The sequence below is a fragment of the Mya arenaria genome, chromosome 2 (assembly GCF_026914265.1).
Source record: "Mya arenaria isolate MELC-2E11 chromosome 2, ASM2691426v1".
Classification (NCBI taxonomy): domain Eukaryota; kingdom Metazoa; phylum Mollusca; class Bivalvia; order Myida; family Myidae; genus Mya; species Mya arenaria.
In genome coordinates, this window is record NC_069123.1 from 14,612,107 (window position 1) to 14,632,076 (window position 19,970).

General features: G+C 38.1%; 1 protein-coding gene across 43 annotated transcripts in view; it reads left to right on the top strand.

The window, feature by feature from the left end:
• LOC128210139 (ankyrin-2-like) overlaps positions 1–11,104 on the top strand; it is a 183,313-nt gene extending 172,209 nt beyond the window's left edge. For 42 of the 43 annotated variants that reach the window (XM_052914398.1, XM_052914431.1, XM_052914485.1 and 39 more), the window contains 2 exons: positions 7,089–7,134; positions 9,422–11,104. In XM_052914398.1, the coding sequence (XP_052770358.1) occupies positions 7,089–7,134; positions 9,422–9,617 (242 nt within the window). In that variant the 3' untranslated portion in view covers positions 9,618–11,104. Of the gene's footprint in view, positions 1–4,580; positions 4,597–7,088; positions 7,135–9,421 lie in introns of those variants that run through there. The other variant, XM_052914624.1, reaches the window with a different exon arrangement.
• Positions 11,105–19,970: the final 8,866 nt, after the last annotated feature.

The window sequence follows — 19,970 nt, forward strand, 5'->3', positions numbered from 1 at the left end:
AATTTATTAACTTGTTCATTGTAAAAAAACTTTTCTCAGTTATAAGCTGACAACAGGGGCAGTTGCTTTTCTTAATTGAGGGCTTTTGTACTTATTTTATCTTGTTTGTTTCTGATGAACAGAAGGTGTGGCCTCGTTTTTCTTTACGGGAAAACTTTATTCTTGGGACACCTGGCACTCCCTATTCCAGATGAGTTACGCACAAACACGTGCAACTTTTTTCATTTGGTTCTTAGATAATTAATAAATATTAAGTAAACAATGTCCCATGCGCTTTTTGGAAAAATGCTCTGAAAAGCTTTTACTAAGGCAATTTCTACAGAAAATGGTTATCTTATGTATACAAGAAAATAGAGTAATTATGTGGTTCTGGTGAGGATGAAAACATTTGACCGTAATCCGGACACGTTGCATCGCCAGGACATCGGCAAATCTCATTAACTGCTTGCAGCCTGAAGTTGGATTTTTAGATCCAGACCGGGAACCGTGGTATATGTTAAAGGTCTAGCATGTCTGGCCCATCCATCTCGCCTTTGTGTGAAAGCTTTAACTTCCATATTCGCAACATTGAGATATGGTACCTTATAAATATAGACATAATAATGATAAATTGAGATGAAAAGAATTATTTTGATTATATAATTTATTGCTTCAAAATAGAACTCCACAGTGAAGATATAGAAACCCAGCAATGTTTTGGTCTGATATCAATTGTGAAATATATATATATACTATATACTAACACTATTAATGTCTCAGCTGTCTCGTAGGTTAGGTATATGAAAGAAGTAATAAGAATTGGGGTACAGAAGGTTATTTTTCTTAGAGTTAAAAAAATGGTCGCGGAAAATATACAAGACAAAATACCAACATGATAGTGATAAATCAGATGTCGATCAAGTAATTTTATACATTTTCTTCACTCTTGAAACTTTAAAACCAAGTGCTACGGCATAGCGTGGTTTTCCATGGCTTTTCTTGCTCTTGTTATGGCATTTCTGAGGGTAAAAATCTCACTTGACTTGACAAAATTTGATGTTCAAAAGCCCTGTTATTCTAGAATTAATGAATGTGGTCCTTTTCTTCTCAGATCTCAGTGAAACTAATTATGGCTGTTTTTATGGCTGTTTCTTATTTAGTCATTTTTCATAGGAAGTAGCTTTTCCTATGAACTGTATTTAGAACTCCTGGTTGGAGATCATTATAAAGTAATATACAAGGAAAAGAGACATAATTTCCTTCCGCATTTTTCTTCATTTTGTCATTTGATAGCTCCACTGTTCTTCAAAGAAGATAAAGGTCAATATATTGTGGTAGCCTTATTTGTGGTCGTCTTTGAGGACAACGGCATCAGCATGCACTAACACTTAGATGTATTTGGCCATATCAAGAACTGTTATAGCTATTAATGGTACACAAGTTACCCAGGGCACTTGCACTTGTCTAGCATAAATGCAAATCACTCTGGCTTAAATAATAGTAGAGTTATGCCCCTTTATGCAGTAAAAAAGATACAAGCCTTAACATCCACTTGATTTGATCATGTTCTACATAAGTGAAGCTGTAAAACACTACTTGTGTACTTGTTAAACACTACTTGTACATGTCTCATGAAGCACTACTTGTATGTGTCCTTTTCAGACATTACTTGTACTTGTACATGTGAAACACTACTTATGTGTGTCCTTTTGAGATATAACTTACGTGTCCTTAGAAATACTACTTGTATGTGTCCTTAGAAACACTATGTGTATGTGTCCTTTAGAAACACTACTTGTATGTGTCCTTAGAAATACTACTTGTATGTGTCCTTAGAAACACTACTTGTATGTGTCCTTAGAAACACTACTTGTATGTGTCCTTAGAAATACTACTTGTATGTGTCCTTAGAAACACTACTTGTATGTGTCCTTAGAAATACTACTTGTATGTGTCCTTTAGAAACACTACTTGTATGTGTCCTTAGAAACACTACTTGTATGTGTCCTTTAGATACACTACTTGTATGTGTCCTTAGAAATACTAGTTGTATGTGTCCTTAGAAACACTACTTGTATGTGTCCTTAGAAATACTACTTGTATGTGTCCTTAGAAACACTACTTGTATGTGTCCTTAGAAATACTACTTGTATGTGTCCTTTAGAAACACTACTTGTATGTGTCCTTAGAAATACTACTTGTATGTGTCCTTAGAAACACTACTTGTATGTGTCCTTAGAAACACTACTTGTATGTGTCCTTAGAAATACTACTTGTATGTGTCCTTTAGAAACACTACTTGTATGTGTCCTTAGAAATACTACTTGTATGTGTCCTTTTGAAACACTACTTGTATGTGTCCTTAGAAATACTACTTGTATGTGTCCTTTAGATACACTACTTGTATGTGTCCTTAGAAACACTACTTGTATGTGTCCTTAGAAATACTACTTGTATGTGTCCTTTAGAAACACTACTTGTATGTGTCCTTAGAAACACTACTTGTATGTGTCCTTTAGATACACTACTTGTATGTGTCCTTTAGAAACACTACTTGTATGTGTCCTTAGAAACACTACTTGTATGTGTCCTTTAGAAACACTACTTGTATGTGTCCTTAGAAACACTACTTGTATGTGTCCTTTAGATACACTACTTGTATGTGTCCTTTAGAAACACTACTTGTATGTGTTCTTAGAAATACTACTTGTATGTGTCCTTTAGATACACTACTTGTATGTGTCCTTTAGAAACACTACTTGTATGTGTCCTTAGAAACACTACTTGTATGTGTCCTTAGAAATACTACTTATATGTGTCCTTAGAAATACTACTTGTATGTGTCCTTAGAAACACTACTTGTATGTGTCCTTAGAAATACTACTTGTATGTGTCCTTTAGAAACACTACTTGTATGTGTCCTTAGAAATACTACTTGTATGTGTCCTTAGAAATACTACTTGTATGTGTCCTTTAGAAACACTACTTGTATGTGTCCTTTAGGAACACTACTTGTATGTGTCCTTTTGAGATAATACTTTTTTGTGTAATTGTGAAACACTACTTGTATGTGTACTTGTGGAACAAGTGTATGTTTGAACTCGTGCACTATGTCATCTAGGTTTGTTTACATTGTTTGTTAGTAGTGATATAAGAAAAACAGCATGTTTCCAAGTACAAGTTTAATTTGAAATTTTGCAAACAACTTTTAAGCTTGGTGTGCAAATTAACATACACATTGTTACCATTACATGCCTTTCGTTTATTTTGTTTAATCTGTGTTTGATTCTTTTTAATAATTCTGAAAGTATGGCAACTACATTTGTACCATATCTAAGTGGTTTGTCTAGGGGCTTTTTGTGAAGATGAAATCCAAATCTCTCTGTTTGAATGTTCAATGATTTATGATTCTTTTCCTGCCAGCTCAGAAAAAGGGTCCTGTATTCATAGATCCCCAGTATGGGGACTCGGAGGAAGATGAGATTTTGGATTATCATGTTGAAGGTTAGAAGAAATGTGTTTGTACAGTAGTTTGTGATACAAAAGAATGAACTGTATGTTGTATAATAATATAAGTATTTTGTGGGAGATAACACTGCCCCGCTGTTGTATATTCTATTTGTTGTGGGTGAAAACACTGCCCTGCTGTTGTATATTATGTTCTTTTTGGTAGAAAACACTGCCCTACTCTTTTATCTTCTGCTCACTATGGCAGAAAACACTGCCCTATTGTTATATTCTGTGCTTTTTGGGAGAAAACACTGCCCTACTCTTGTTTATTTTTATCGCTGTGGCAGAAAACACTGCCCTATTGTTGCATTCAGTTCTTTGTGGTAGAAAACGCTGCCCTTCTGTTGTATATCTTGATCTTTGTCGTAAAAAAACTGTGACTGCCCTGTTGCATGGCGCTGTACATACTGCAATTTGTTTAAGAAACAGTATTTTGTGGGGTAAAACACTGCCCCACTGTTGTATGTGCTTTGTGGATTAAAACACTGTGCCTTACTGGTTGCTTTATTGGTTTTAAATATTCGATCTCTTATTGCCTTACAGCTCTGCAGGATGTTTTGTGCACTTTCCCAAACCTACTGAGTCATTGCATGAATTTGATCTATATTTTCCTTTTAATTACAGCAAGGTATTGACTTAATGTCATTCAAGTTGTGACATAACAGTCTGCGGTAGATATTTGTTGATGCATTTTCATTGTTTTATGTCTCTATGACTCATTGTTGTTGTTTTTTGTTCTGGGGCAAAACATTATTGCCAAGTCATCCTGATTACAAATATGTAATGCATGTTGCTCTATAGGGCATCTTTTTGTGTACCATTGTTTACTTTGAAACAACCTCTAATCCTTAATGTTGTAATGTGGTATTCCAGTGGGTTTAATACAAGCATAAGGTAACAAGACAATGCCAAGCCTTATGCCAAATCCCAAATGATTTGGTACACAGAGTCTTAAAGTTGCTGTTCTGGCTTCATACAATTAGGCAGGCAGGGCTCTGATTGCAGCCAGTATTCAGCATGCAAGGGTTAGGGTTACAACATATCCTGAATTGACATCACACAATTGTCTTTTTAATGTTTATTTTTTCCAGTATAGCATCACCACTGGTATGTAATTACAGTTATTTCTACCAGTATAGCATCACCACTGGTATGTAATTACAGTCATTTCTACCAGTATATCATAATTACTGGTATGTAATTACAGTTATTTCTACCAGTATAGCATCACCACTGGTATGTAATTACAAGCATTTCTACCAGTATATCATAATTACTGGTATGTAATTACAGTTATTTCTACCAGTATAGCATCCCCACTGGTATGTAATTACAGTCATTTCTACCAGTATAGCATAATTACTGGTATGTAATTACAGTCATTTCTACCAGTATATCATAACTACTGGTATGTAATTACAGTTATTTCTACAAGTAAAGCATAACTACTGGTATGTAATTACAGTCATTTCTACCAGTATATCATAACCACTGGTATGGTATTACAGTCATTTCTACCAGTATAGCATAACTACTGGTATGTAATTACAGTTTTTCTACCAGTATAGCATAACTACTGGTATGTAATTACAGTTTTTCTACCAGTATAGCATAACTACTGGTATGTAACTACAGTTATTTCTACCAGTATAGCATAACTACTGGTATGTAATTACAGTCATTTCTACCAGTATAGCATAACTACTGGTATGTAATTACAGTTATTTCTACCAGTATAGCATTACTACTGGTATGTAATTACAGTCATTTCTACCAGTATAGCATAACTACTGGTATGTAATTACAGTTTTTTCTACCAGTATAGCATTACTACTGGTATGTAATTACAGTCATTTCTACCAGTATAGCATAACTACTGGTATGTAATTACAGTTTTTTCTACCAGTATAGCATATCTACTGGTATGTAATTACAGTCATTTCTACCAGTATAGCATAACTACTGGTATGTAATTACAGTCATTTCTACCAGTATAGCATATCTACTGGTATGTAATTACAGTCATTTCTACCAGTATAGCATAACTACTGGTATGTAATTACAGTCATTTCTACCAGTATAGCATAACTACTGGTATGTAATTACAGTCATTTCTACCAGTATAGCATATCTACTGGTATGTAATTACATTTATTTCTACACGTATGTCATAACTACTGGTATGTAATTACAGTTATTTCTACAAGTATGTCATAACTACTGGTATGTAAATACAGTTATTTCTACAAGTATGTCATAACTACTGGTATGTAAATACAGTTATTTCTACCAGTATATCATAACTACTGGTATGTAATTACAGTTATTTCTACCAGTATATCATAACTACTGGTATGTAAATACAGTTATTTCTACCAGTATATCATAACTACTGGTATGTTATTACTGTTATTTCTACAAGTATAGCATTACTACTGATATGTTATTACTACAGGTATATTATCACAGTTATTGACTAACAGTATATTATATATTTTAAGTCATTATTACCCATATATTATTACTACTGGTATTTTTTCACTACCTGTATGTCATAAATAAGTGTAATTTTACAGTTATTCCTACTGATTCATTATTACTTTTTATGTAGTCTTATATCACTGGTTTTCAGATATATACGCAAAAATTGACTCATTTCAAGACAATTTTTTTTTTTAATTTGTCAATTTGTGAGAGTGCAGTTTTAAACGTAACCATGGGAAACACATTTTTTGTAACAGAACATTCTATTTTGGCTGCCAGCTTTTTTTTGGTTATGAGATGAAAGAAATCAGACTAGCCATTATTGACCGCTCTGGAAAGATATCAACGAAAGAAAGATGATTTACTCTTTTATGTGATATAGAAATATTGTAAGGGAAGAATGTCTGGCGAATATTTTATAAGTGATATGTTTTATAGCTGATCAGATGCTGAGAAATCAGTATTCTTCTCCTCATATAGTGTTGAGATGGTGATAGATGTACATGTACATAATTATAAATGTTTATTGATTGTACTAATACCATTGTCAAGTGAAGGTCTCTTAATATCCAGGAATTTAAGGTTGTCATGACAATAATTTGTGTTAATTTCAGGTCTTAAATCATTATTTTTAGCAATTAATATTCCAATAGCATTTCTTATTTATGATGAGCATTTTCCAACACTTCATTAATATTGAGGAAGCAGCGCATAGAAGAGTTTCTAATCTAGGGCGAAAAAACAAAAACAGAATCAAAAAAGTTATTAAAAATAATGACATCTTAGTACATGAGTCATATTGAACATATTGCTTGACAATTACTTGTTTTTCTCTTTCACAGGAGCGCATGTAACCACATATTTGTGATGAAACCAGTCTTATCCTTCAAACCGTTTCAGTTTGATTCATATTTTAAATAAACATTTGTTACTTATTTTTTAAGAAATTATTTAAAAAAATATAAATGTAGCATGATTTACTACTTCACAGTCCATTGTTTCTATATATAAATATGAAATATATATGTGAATATTTTTATGTAAAAGTCAATATAAAATTTATATTAAAACAGCTACATACAATGTCTAACTGATAAGCATGTTGGCTGTTTCAGATGAGGAGGTTGAGGGAGCAGAGGGAGGAGACACCCAGTCTACCAGGTAGGGCGTGAAGTATTTTTGTAATAATTCAGTTAGACCACTGTATCAATTTTGTAGCTAGAATTTTGTAACATTGGCTAGCCAAAACTTTGTAACACCAGATCAGTGGCTTATTTTTTTACTTGAACATTGTATTCCTGGCAGAGCCTCATTCTTTGTCCCTATCAATACTATTCTAGTTGGAGCTTAATTTGGCTAGATCAATGCTTTTCTAGGTAGGGCCTCATTTGTTGGCTAGATCAATGCTTTTCTAGGTAGGGCCTCATTTGTTGGCTAGATCAATGCTTTTCTACGTAGGGCCTCATTTGTTGACTAGATCAATGTTATTTTAGGTAGAACCTCATTTGTTGGTTAGATCAATGCTATTCCAGGTAGGGCCTCATTTGTAGGTTAGATTAATGCTTTTCTAGGTAGGGCCTCATCTGTTGGCTAGATCAATGCTTTTCTTGGTAAGGCCTCATTTGTTGGCTAGATCAATGCTATTCCAGGTAGGGCCTAATTTGAAAGTTAGATCAATGCCTTTCTATGTAGAGCCTCATTTGTTGGCTAGATCAATGCTTTTCTAGGTAGGGCCTCATTTGTTGGCTAGATCAATGCTTTTCTTGGTAAGGCCTCATTTGTTGGCTAGATCAATGCTGTTCTAGGTAGGGCCTCATTTGTTGGCTAGATCAATGCTATTCTAGGTAGGGCCTCGTTTGTTGGCTAGATCAATGCTATTCCAGGTAGAGCCTCATTTATTGGTTAGATCAATGCTTTTCTAGGTAGGGCCTCATTTGTTGGCTAGATCAATGCTTTCTAGGTAGGGCCTCATTTGTTGGCTAGATCAGTGCTTTTCTACGTAGGGCCTCATTTGTTGGCTAGATCAATGTTATTCTAGGTAGAACCTCATTTGTTGGTTAGATCAATGCTATTCCAGGTAGGGCCTCATTTGTAGGTTAGATTAATGCTTTTCTAGGTAGGGCCTCATCTGTTGGCTATATCAATGCTTTTCTTGGTAAGGCCTCATTTGTTGGCTAGATCAATGCTATTCCAGGTAGGGCCTCATTTGTAAGTAAGATCAATGCCTTTCTATGTAGAGCCTCATTTGTTGGCTAGATCAATGCTTTTCTAGGTAGGGCCTCATTTGTTGGCTAGATCAATGCTTTTCTTGGTAAGGCCTCATTTGTTGGCTAGATCAATGCTGTTCTAGGTAGGGCCTCATTTGTTGGCTAGATCAATGCTATTCTAGGTAGGGCCTCGTTTGTTGGCTAGATCAATGCTATTCCAGGTAGAGCCTCATTTATTGGTTAGATCAATGCTTTTCTAGGTAGGGCCTCATTTGTTGGCTAGATCAATGCTATTCTAGGTAGGGCATCATTTGTTGGCTAGATCAATGCTATTCCAGGTAGAGCCTCATTTGCTGGCTATATCAATGCTATTCCAGGTAGAGCCTCATTTTTGGCTAGATCAATGCTATTCCAGGTAGGGCCTCATTTGTTGGTTAGATCAATGCTATTTCAGGTAGGGCCTCATTTGTTGGTTAGATCAATGCTATTCTAGGTAGGGCCTCTTTTGTTGGCTAGATCAATGCTATTCTAGGTAGGGCCTCATTTGTTGGCTAGATCAATGCTATTCCATGTAGACCCTCATTTGCTGGCTAGATCAATGCTATTCCAGGTAGAGCCTCATTTTTGGCTAGATCAATGTAATTCTGGGTAGGGCCTCATTTGTTGGCTAGATCAATGCTATTCCAGGTAGAGCCTCATTTGCTGGCTAGATCAATGCTATTCCAGGTAGAGCCTCATTTGCTGACTAGATCAATGCTATTCCAGGTAGAGCCTCATTTTTTGCTAGATCAATGCTATTCTAGGTTGAGCCTCACATGTTATTCCAGGTAGGGTTTAATTTGTTGGCTAGATTAAGGCTATTTCAGGTAAGGCCTCATTTCTTGGCTAGATCAATGTTATTCCAGGTAGGGTTTAATTTGTTGGCTAGATCAAGGCTATTCAGGGAGGGTGTTATTTTTTTTAGCTAGAACTTTGAAGCCCCAGATCGCTTTGTGTTTTTAGGTTGAATGAAGGGATCAACAGTATAACAATGTACATAAAAGGCATAGAAAAAAAAATCAATATTCAGTCAGATAAAGTTAACACATGTAAAGTAATTGAACTTAAATATAAAAAGGAAACTTTTTTTCAATTCAAATTGTGGCTTAAATAAATGATTTATCTCATTATATTTACATTATGATTATTATGTGTTCCCTTTTTGCTTAATTCTACAGTGTTTATAACTTGTTTTATTCCAGAATTACCATGAAGAAAGAAATTCACACTAAGACGGTGCTGAAAGACGGTGAAGAGCAAACATTCGTGCACGAGGACAAGCACGTGGAACAGGATCCAAATGCTCCGGAGGAACTTCGAGATAGTATGCAGCAGATCATTGATGAATTCATGGGCAGTCCAACAGGATCCCAGAAACCACTCGAACATGACTTATAGACACACTCATTCTGATTGGTTAATTGAGACATTCATTCTGATTGGTTAATTGAGACATTCATTCTGATTGGCTAAGAGAGATTTTTATTCTGATTTGGTGATTTTTCACTGACTCATTGCTCTGAAGTGTGGCATATATATGTATTAGGTCAACTATTGACCAGTTGTTAAGTGTTTGTTTCATGCATGGATTCATTAATATAAAATATCAGTTTAAAGGTGTAATAAGTTTTTTGAGTATTTATATACTTTGTAGCCTAATATTTAGATTAATTGATGCTTATTAAAAATAGCTAAAATAAACTAGTTAAAATTATTAATATAATTATTAATTATCATTAAATATTAAGAACGTCTCTGTATACAGAATTGGTTGTGCAATATATAAAACCAGCCTTTACAAAACATTCTATTTCAATTCCTTATACGCTTTAGCTTTTTAATTACGACTCGTACATCTACTAATAAGGCATTCTCACCTGATACTATGGAATTGATGGAAAAGATACCATGTAATGACTTGAAGTTATGTATGAAAACACGTGTGAAATTTGGAATCTGTTGTATTTTGTTTTTATTGTGAGATCTGCATTTTGCATAATATGTTGTTTCATAAACTGGTTAAAGAAAACATTTGGTTTAAGAAGATAACCATCCTAGGAAACCTGGAGCCTCTTTCTGCTAAAATTGTTAACCAATATAATTATGATTAATATTTTGTACAAAGACTGTTTTTGTTTTTCTTTGGCTATTTTTCTCTTTCGTGTAACCATGAATGTGTGTGTGTTTGTATAATGATCCCATGTTTTTTGGTCTTTTTCATTGCTGTTTATCTTTATTGTTACAACCATTTACTATTTTACAGAATTTGTAATTCAAAGCAACGATCATTTTGGTTCGCTTTGCAGTGTTAAGTATATTAAATCATGATGAATTTCTATCAACAAATTGCTTAAGACTTAACTATGAAAATACACTATTCAGCAGTTGAATTCTGATTATAATTCAAAATTACAATGCTTTTATTTTCTAATTGAAAAACTGATTGACACACCTTAAAGTTTATTATACTGTATTGTAGAGTCATTAAACTCATTATCATTTTAATACTTAGCAGGATGTTTTTTCCTAGCGTAAGTTTAGACTATAGCTTTTCTTTTAAATTTCTTTGCATTTTTTGTATACAAACTATTTAACCAACCATGTTTAAATTCTTGTATTTGTTTTGATACAATTAGTGGAATAGTGAAAAGGGAGGTAATAAATTTTTGTTGTGTATTAATGAACAAGTTTTGTTTCACTTTCCTTGGGTATAATTATTAAAAAGTATTCCTACTAAAGTAAAGGGAGGTAATTGATTTTTTTGTCTAATGACGAACAAGCAGAGTTATGTCTCTTTGTCCTTGCATATATCTTGAGCTTTCTCATTTAATCTAGATCATGAATGTTGTAACTAAAGTCAAAATAAATGCTTCCAGTATAATCAATTGTTCTCTGTTTTGTATCTCCAAATACAATATTTCCACATTGGTTCATTGCTGTATAATACTTAGGTAAATAATCTGTAAATCTAATTGCTATACAGCAATAAGCCTCTTTTTGATGTCATAATTATGTACAACAACACCAACTTATGATAACCTTACAATTGTTAACCTCTACACCACCTCATTTAAATGTATACACCATTACATCCCATCCTTTCCTCACAATTAATTGTAAACCATTTCACCTTTTCATCCAAACCTCACAATTGTACAACCTTACATCATCTCATTTTTACCTCGCAGCTGTACACCACCATACCATACATCCATGCATCCCAAGTACCCGCCATCATTACACCTTTTCATTCTTACTTCACAAGTGTATACCATTAAAACAACTCATTCTTACCTCACAACTGTATACACTTATATCACATCATTCTTTCCTCACAAGTGTATACACTTATATCACATCATTCTTACCTTGTAACTGTATACACTTATATAACATAATTCTTACCTCGCAACTGTATACACTTATATCACATAATTCTTACCTCACAAGTGTATTCACTTAAATCACATCATTCTTACCTCACAAGAGTATTCACTTAAATCACATCATTCTTACCTCACAAGTGTATTCACTTAAATCACATCATTCTTACCTCACAAGTGTATTCACTTAAATCACATCATTCTTACCTCACAAGAGTATACACTAATATCACATCATTCTTACCTCACAACTGTATACACTTCTATCACATCATTCTTACTTCACAACTGTATACACTTATATCACATTATTCTTACCTCACAAGAGTATACACTTAAATCACATCATTCTTACCTCACAAGAGTATACACTTATACGACCTAATTCATGCATCCCAATTACACACCATCAATACACCACTTCATCCTTACCTCACAACTGTATACCCTTATATCACATCATTCTTACCTCACAAGAGTATACACTTAAATCACATCATTCTTACCTCACAAGAGTATACACTTAAATCACATCATTCTTACCTCACAAGAGTATACACTTATACGACCTAATTCATGCATCCCAATTACACACCATCAATACACCACTTCATCCTTACCTCACAACTGTATACCCTTATATCACATCATTCTTACCTCACAAGTGTAAATTATAACATTACCTCAATCTTACCATTATACCACCTAATTCATGCATCCCAATAACACAACATCAATACACCACTTCATCCTTACTTCACTACTGTACAACAATCGCCACCTCATCATTACCTCCAAATAGTACAACACCACAACATTATTTTTACCTCACAATTATATAAAATAAAACCACCTTATCCTTACCTCACATTTACATACTATTATTCCACATCATGCATACATCACAAATGTTTACCAAACAGCACCTCATCCTAACCCCACTATTGTACACCACAACACCAATTCATCATTACCTCATAATTGTATATCATTATATCACCTCATCCTTACATCATAATTTACATCACCTCATCATCCTAACCTCACACTTTTAATTGTCATACTGTTACCTCACAATTGTAAAAAAAAATCAAATATACCTCATAAATGGATATACATGTTACAACCAGTTTGGTTCATAGTCAAGGTTATACTTAGAGGTGAAAGGTCATATGACCATTTTATGTCTGCTTCATATCTTTTGAAGGATTTGAAATAACTCGCCATAAATGTTCACCATATTGAGACGAAATCAATTATGGGTAATTTATTAAATATGTCTTAATGTATTTACAAATTGAATGCTTATAAGGACCGTCTTTAATGTAGCAGAGATAAATGAATAATGAACTTTGGTTTTCTGTGGGCAACAGAGGGAAACACATTGTTTGGATATGCTCTCTGGTAAGCTGTGGGCAACAGAGGGAACACATTGTTTGGCTATGTCCTTTGGTTAGCTGTGGGCAACAGAGGGAAACACATTGTTTGGCTATGCCCTTTGGTTAGCTGTGGGAAACAGAGGGAAACACATTGTTTGGATATGCCCTCTGGTAAGCTGTGGGCAACAGAAGGAACACATTGTTTGGCTATGTCCTTTGGTTAGCTGTGGGCAACAGAGGGAAACACATTGTTTGGCTATGCCCTTTGGTTAGCTGTAGGAAACAGAGGGAAACACATTGTTTGGCTATGCCCTTTGGTTAGCTGTGGGAAACAGAGGGAAACACATTGTTTGGCTATGCCCTTTGGTTAGCTGTGGGAAACAGAGGGAAACACACATTGTTTGGCTATGCCCTTTGGTTAGCTGTGGGCAACAGAGGGAAACACATTGTTTGGCTATGCCCTTTGTTTAGCTGTGGGAAACAGAGGGAACACACATTGTTTGGCTATGCCCTTTGTTTAGCTGTGGGAAACAGAGGGAACACACATTGTTTGGCTATGACCTTTGGTTAGCTGTGGGAAACAGAGGGAACACACATTGTTTGGCTATGCCCTTTGGTTAGCTGCGGGAAACAGAGGGAAACACATTGTTTGGCTATGCCCTTTGGTTAGCTGTGGGAAACAGAGGGAAACACATTGTTTGGCTATGCCCTTTGGTTAGCTGTGGGCAACAGAGGGAAACACATTGTTTGGATATGCCCTTTGGTTAGCTGTGGGCAACAGAGGGAACACACATTGTTTGGATATGCCCTTTGGTTAGCTGTGGGCAACAGAGGGAACACACATTGTTTGGATATGTCCTTCGGTTAGCTGTGGGCAACAGAGGGAACACACATTGTTTGGATATGTCCTTCGGTTAGCTGTGGGCAACAGAGGGACACACATTGTTTGGATATGTCCTTCGGTTAGCTGTGGGCAACAGAGGGAACACACATTGTTTGGATATGCCCTCTGGTAAGCTGTGGGCAACAGAGGGACACACATTGTTTGGATATGCCCTCTGGTTAGCTGTGGGCAACAGAGGGAACACACATTGTTTGGATATGCCCTCTGGTTAGCTGTGGGCAACAGAGGGAACACACATTGTTTGGATATGTCCTTCGGTTAGCTGTGGGCAACAGAGGGAAACACATTGTTTGGCTATGCCCTTTGGTTAGCTGTGGGAAACAGAGGGAAACACATTGTTTGGATATGCCCTCTGGTTAGCTGTGGGCAACAGAGGGAAACACATTGTTTGGATATGCCCTTTGGTTAGCTGTGGGCAACAGAGGGAAACACATTGTTTGGCTATGCCCTTTGGTTAGCTGTGGGAAACAGAGGGAAACACATTGTTTGGCTATGCCCTTCGGTTAGCTGTGGGCAACAGAGGGAAACACATTGTTTGGATATGCCCTTCGGTTAGCTGTGGGCAACAGAGGGAGACACATTGTTTGGATATGCCCTTTGGTTAGCTGTGGGCAACAGAGGGAACACACATTGTTTGGCTATGCCCTTTGGTTAGCTGTGGGAAACAGAGGGAAACACATTGTTTGGCTATGCCCTTTGGTTAGCTGTGGGCAACAGAGGGAACACACATTGTTTGGCTATGCCCTTTGGTTAGCTGTGGGCAACAGAGGGAAACACATTGTTTGGATATGCCCTTTGGTTAGCTGTGGGCAACAGAGGGAAACACATTGTTTGGCTATGCCCTTTGGTTAGCTGTGGGAAACAGAGGGAAACACATTGTTTGGCTATGCCCTTTGGTTAGCTGTGGGCAACAGAGGGAAACACATTGTTTGGATATGCCCTTTGGTTAGCTGTGGGAAACAGAGGGAAACACATTGTTTGGATATGCCCTCTGGTTAGCTGTGGGCAACAGAGGGAAACACATTGTTTGGATATGCCCTTTGGTTAGCTGTGGGCAACAGAGGGAAACACATTGTTTGGCTATGCCCTTTGGTTAGCTGTGGGAAACAGAGGGAAACACATTGTTTGGCTATGCCCTTCGGTTAGCTGTGGGCAACAGAGGGAAACACATTGTTTGGATATGCCCTTCGGTTAGCTGTGGGCAACAGAGGGAGACACATTGTTTGGATATGCCCTTTGGTTAGCTGTGGGCAACAGAGGGAACACACATTGTTTGGCTATGCCCTTTGGTTAGCTGTGGGAAACAGAGGGAAACACATTGTTTGGATATGCCCTTTGGTTAGCTGTGGGCAACAGAGGGAACACACATTGTTTGGCTATGCCCTTTGGTTAGCTGTGGGCAACAGAGGGAAACACATTGTTTGGATATGCCCTTTGGTTAGCTGTGGGCAACAGAGGGAAACACATTGTTTGGCTATGCCCTTGGGTTAGCTGTGGGAAACAGAGGGAAACACATTGTTTGGCTATGCCCTTTGGTTAGCTGTGGGCAACAGAGGGAAACACATTGTTTGGATATGCCCTTTGGTTAGCTGTGGAAAACAGAGGGAAACACATTGTTTGGATATGCCCTTTGGTTAGCTGTGGGCAACAGAGGGAAACACATTGTTTGGATATGCCCTTCGGTTAGCTGTGGGAAACAGAGGGAACACACATTGTTTGGCTATGCCCTTTGGTTAGCTGTGGGCAACAGAGGGAACACACATTGTTTGGCTATGCCCTTTGGTTAGCTGTGGGAAACAGAGGGAAACACATTGTTTGGCTATGCCCTTTGGTTAGCTGTGGGCAACAGAGGGAACACACATTGTTTGGATATGCCCTTTGGTTAGCTGTGGGCAACAGAGGGAAACACATTGTTTGGATATGCCCTTCGGTTAGCTGTGGGAAACGGAGGGAAACACATTGTTTGGATATGCCCTTTGGTTAGCTGTGGGAAACAGAGGGAACACATTGTTTGGCTATGCCCTTCGGTTAGCTGTGGGCAACAGAGGGAAACACATTGTTTGGATATGCCCTTTGGTAAGCTGTGGGAAACAGAGGGAAACACATTGTTTGGATATGCCCTTTGGTTAGCTGTGGGCAACAGAGGGAAACACATTGTTTGGATATGCCCTTTGGTTAGCTGTGGGCAACAGAGGGAACACACATTGTTTGGCTATGCCCTTTGGTTAGCTGTGGGCAACAGAGGGAAACACATTGTTTGGATATGCCCTTCGGTTAGCTGTGGGCAACAGAGGGAAACACATTGTTTGGATATGCCCTTTGGTTAGCTGTGGGCAACAGAGGGAAACACATTGTTTGGATATGCCCTTTGGTTAGCTGTGGGCAACAGAGGGAACACACATTGTTTGGCTATGCCCTTTGGTTAGCTGTGGGAAACAGAGGGAAACACATTGTTTGGCTATGCCCTTTGGTTAGCTGTGGGCAACAGAGGGAACACACATTGTTTGGCTATGCCCTTTGGTTAGCTGTGGGCAACAGAGGGAACACACATTGTTTGGCTATGCCCTTTGGTTAGCTGTGGGCAACAGAGGGAAACACATTGTTTGGCTATGCCCTTCGGTTAGCTGTGGGAAACAGAGGGAAACACATTGTTTGACTATGCCCTTTGGTTAGTTGTGAGAAACAGAGGAAACACACATTGTTTGGCTATGCCCTTTGGTTAGCTGTGGGAAACAGAGGGAAACACATTGTTTGGCTATGCCCTTTGGTTAGCTGTGGGAAACAGAGGGAAACACATTGTTTGGCTATGCCCTTTGGTAAGCTGTGGGCAACAGAGGGAAACACATTGTTTGGATATGCCCTTTGGTTAGCTGTGGGCAACAGAGGGAACACACATTGTTTGGATATGCCCTCTGGTTAGCTGTGGGCAACAGAGGGAACACACATTGTTTGGATATGTCCTTCGGTTAGCTGTGGGCAACAGAGGGAAACACATTGTTTGGATATGTCCTTCGGTTAGCTGTGGGCAACAGAGGGAACACACATTGTTTGGATATGCCCTCTGGTAAGCTGTGGGCAACAGAGGGAAACACATTGTTTGGATATGCCCTCTGGTTAGCTGTGGGCAACAGAGGGAACACACATTGTTTGGATATGCCCTCTGGTTAGCTGTGGGCAACAGAGGGAACACACATTGTTTGGATATGTCCTTCGGTTAGCTGTGGGCAACAGAGGGAAACACATTGTTTGGCTATGCCCTTTGGTTAGCTGTGGGCAACAGAGGGAAACACATTGTTTGGATATGCCCTCTGGTTAGCTGTGGGCAACAGAGGGAAACACATTGTTTGGCTATGCCCTTTGGTTAGCTGTGGGAAACAGAGGGAAACACATTGTTTGGATATGTCCTTCGGTTAGCTGTGGGCAACAGAGGGAAACACATTGTTTGGATATGCCCTTTGGTTAGCTGTGGGAAACAGAGGGAAACACATTGTTTGGATATGCCCTTCGGTTAGCTGTGGGCAACAGAGGGAAACACATTGTTTTGATATGCCCTTTGGTTAGCTGTGGGCAACAGAGGGAAACACATTGTTTGGATATGCCCTTCGGTTAGCTGTGGGAAACAGAGGGAAACACATTGTTTGGCTATGCCCTTCGGTTAGCTGTGGGAAACAGAGGGAAACACATTGTTTGGATATGCCCTTTGGTTAGCTGTGGGAAACAGAGGGAAACACATTGTTTGGCTATGCCCTTTGGTTAGCTGTGGGAAACAGAGGGAAACACATTGTTTGGATATGCCCTTTGGTTAGCTGTGGGAAACAGAGGGAAACACATTGTTTGGCTATGCCCTTTGGTTAGCTGTGGGCAACAGAGGGAACACACATTGTTTGGCTATGTCCTTTGGTTAGCTGTGGGAAACAGAGGGAAACACATTGTTTGGCTATGTCCTTTGATTAGCTGGGGGAAACAGAGGAAAAAAACACATAGTTTGTTGAGCTATGACCGTTGGTTAGCTGGGGGAAACAGAGGAAAACAACACATAGTTTGTTGAGTTATGACCCTTGGTCAACTTTTGGAAACAGACGGAAAAACACATTGTTTGCTGAGTTATGACCCTTGGTCAACTTTTGGAAACAGACGGAAAAACACATTACAGAGCTATGACCCTTGAGTGGCTGAGGAAAGATAGGGTAAAGCACTTTGTTTGTTGAGTTATGACCCTTGGTTAGCTTGGGGACGAGAGATTAAAACACATTGTTCATTGATTGATGATCCTTGGTTAGCTTGGGAAAGAGAGGGTTAGGCACATTGTTTGTTCAGTAATGCCTCCAGGTCAGCTAGGGGAAAGAGTGGGCAAATCACATGGTTCATTGATTGATGACCCTTGGTAAGCTTGGGAAAGAGAGGGTTAGGCACATTGTTTGTTCAGTTATGCCCAGTGGTTAGCTGGGGAACGAGAGGGGAAAACACATGGTTCATTGATGACCCTTGGATAGCTGGGGAAAGAGAGGGTAAAGCACATTGTGTGTTGAGTCATGCCCCGTGGTTAGCTGGGGGAAAGAGAGGGGAACCACATGGTTTGTTAAGCTATGACCCTTGGTAAACAGAGGAAAAACGCATTGTTTGTTGAGTTATGCCCCTAGGTTAGCTTTGGAAAACAGCGGGATATTTTTTCGTTGAGTGGTGACCCTTGGTTTAACTGTTGGGCACAAAGGGAAACACTTCGTTTGTTGAGTTATGACCCTAAGTTAGCTTTGGGAAACGGAGGGAAAACAACATCTTATTTGTTGAGTGATGACCCTTGGTTAGCTGTTGGGCATAGAGGGAAAACATTCCGTTTGTTGAGTGATGTCAATTGGTTATCTATGGGAAAGAGAAGGCGAAATATTGCTTGTTGAGTGATTTCCCTTTGAATAGCTGTGGGAAACAGAAAAAAATATATTTTGCTTGTTAAGTGATGCCCTTTGAATAGCTGTGGGTAACAGAGGAAAATACGAATTGTTTGTTGAGTGAAATCTCTTGGTTAGCTGGGGGGAAAAGAGGAAAAAAACACATTGTTTGTTGAGAGATGCCCCTTGTTAAGCTGGGCTAAATCAGAGGGAAAATACATTGTTCGTTGAGTTGTGACCCTTGAGTGGCTGGGGGAAGAGAGGGTAAAACACTTTGTTTGCTGAGTTTGCCCCTTGATAAGCTGTAGGAATCGGAGGGAAAACACATTGTGTGTTGAGTGGTGCCCTTTGTTAGCTAGGGGAAAGAGAGGGGAAAACATATTGTTTGTTGAGTTATATCCTTTGGGTAGCTATTGGAAATAGAGGGGAAACATATTATTCGTTGACTTATAAATCTTGGTTAGCTGAGGGAAAGAGAGGGAAAACACATTGGTTGTTGAGTTATGACCCTTTGTTAGCTTGGGAAAAGGGAGGGGAAACACATTGTTTAGTTATGACTCTTGGTTAGCTGGGGAAAGAGAGGGGAAAACGCATTGTTCATTGAGTTATGACCCTTGTTTAGCTAGAGAAAAAACAACATTGATTGTTGAGTTATGACCCTTGATTAGATGGAGGAATTGTCCATTGAGTTGTGATCTTTGGTTGGCTGGGGGAAGAGAGGGCAAAACACGTCGTTTGTTGAGTTGTGACCCTTTGGTAGCTGGGAAAAAAGAGAGGGTAAAACACATTGTTTGTTGAGTTACACCCATTGGTTGGATTGAAAACACATTAGTATGCCATGTTTATGATATAGGATATTATTTTAAGCAAAAATAATTAGTGATGTGCATTGTTATGTTTAAATGCCAGAACACTTTATTTGGCCTAACTAACGTATTGACTTGCTGATAAAAAACGTATCAAAATTTGGCATGCAAGATGTCATCAAAGTTATTACAAAGTGACTGACTGATGTTAAGGTTGGGTCCAGCATTTTGCTAAAAAATATTTCTTACTCCCCCTTGGTTTGAGAGATGAGAAATTCGAGCACGTTGATTGCCCCTTACGGGATGTGCATATCTTCGCTCAGGAGGATGTGAATGATAACAAGATCGTATTATATATATACCACCCTCCTGCTACGGATCTGGGGCACGAGG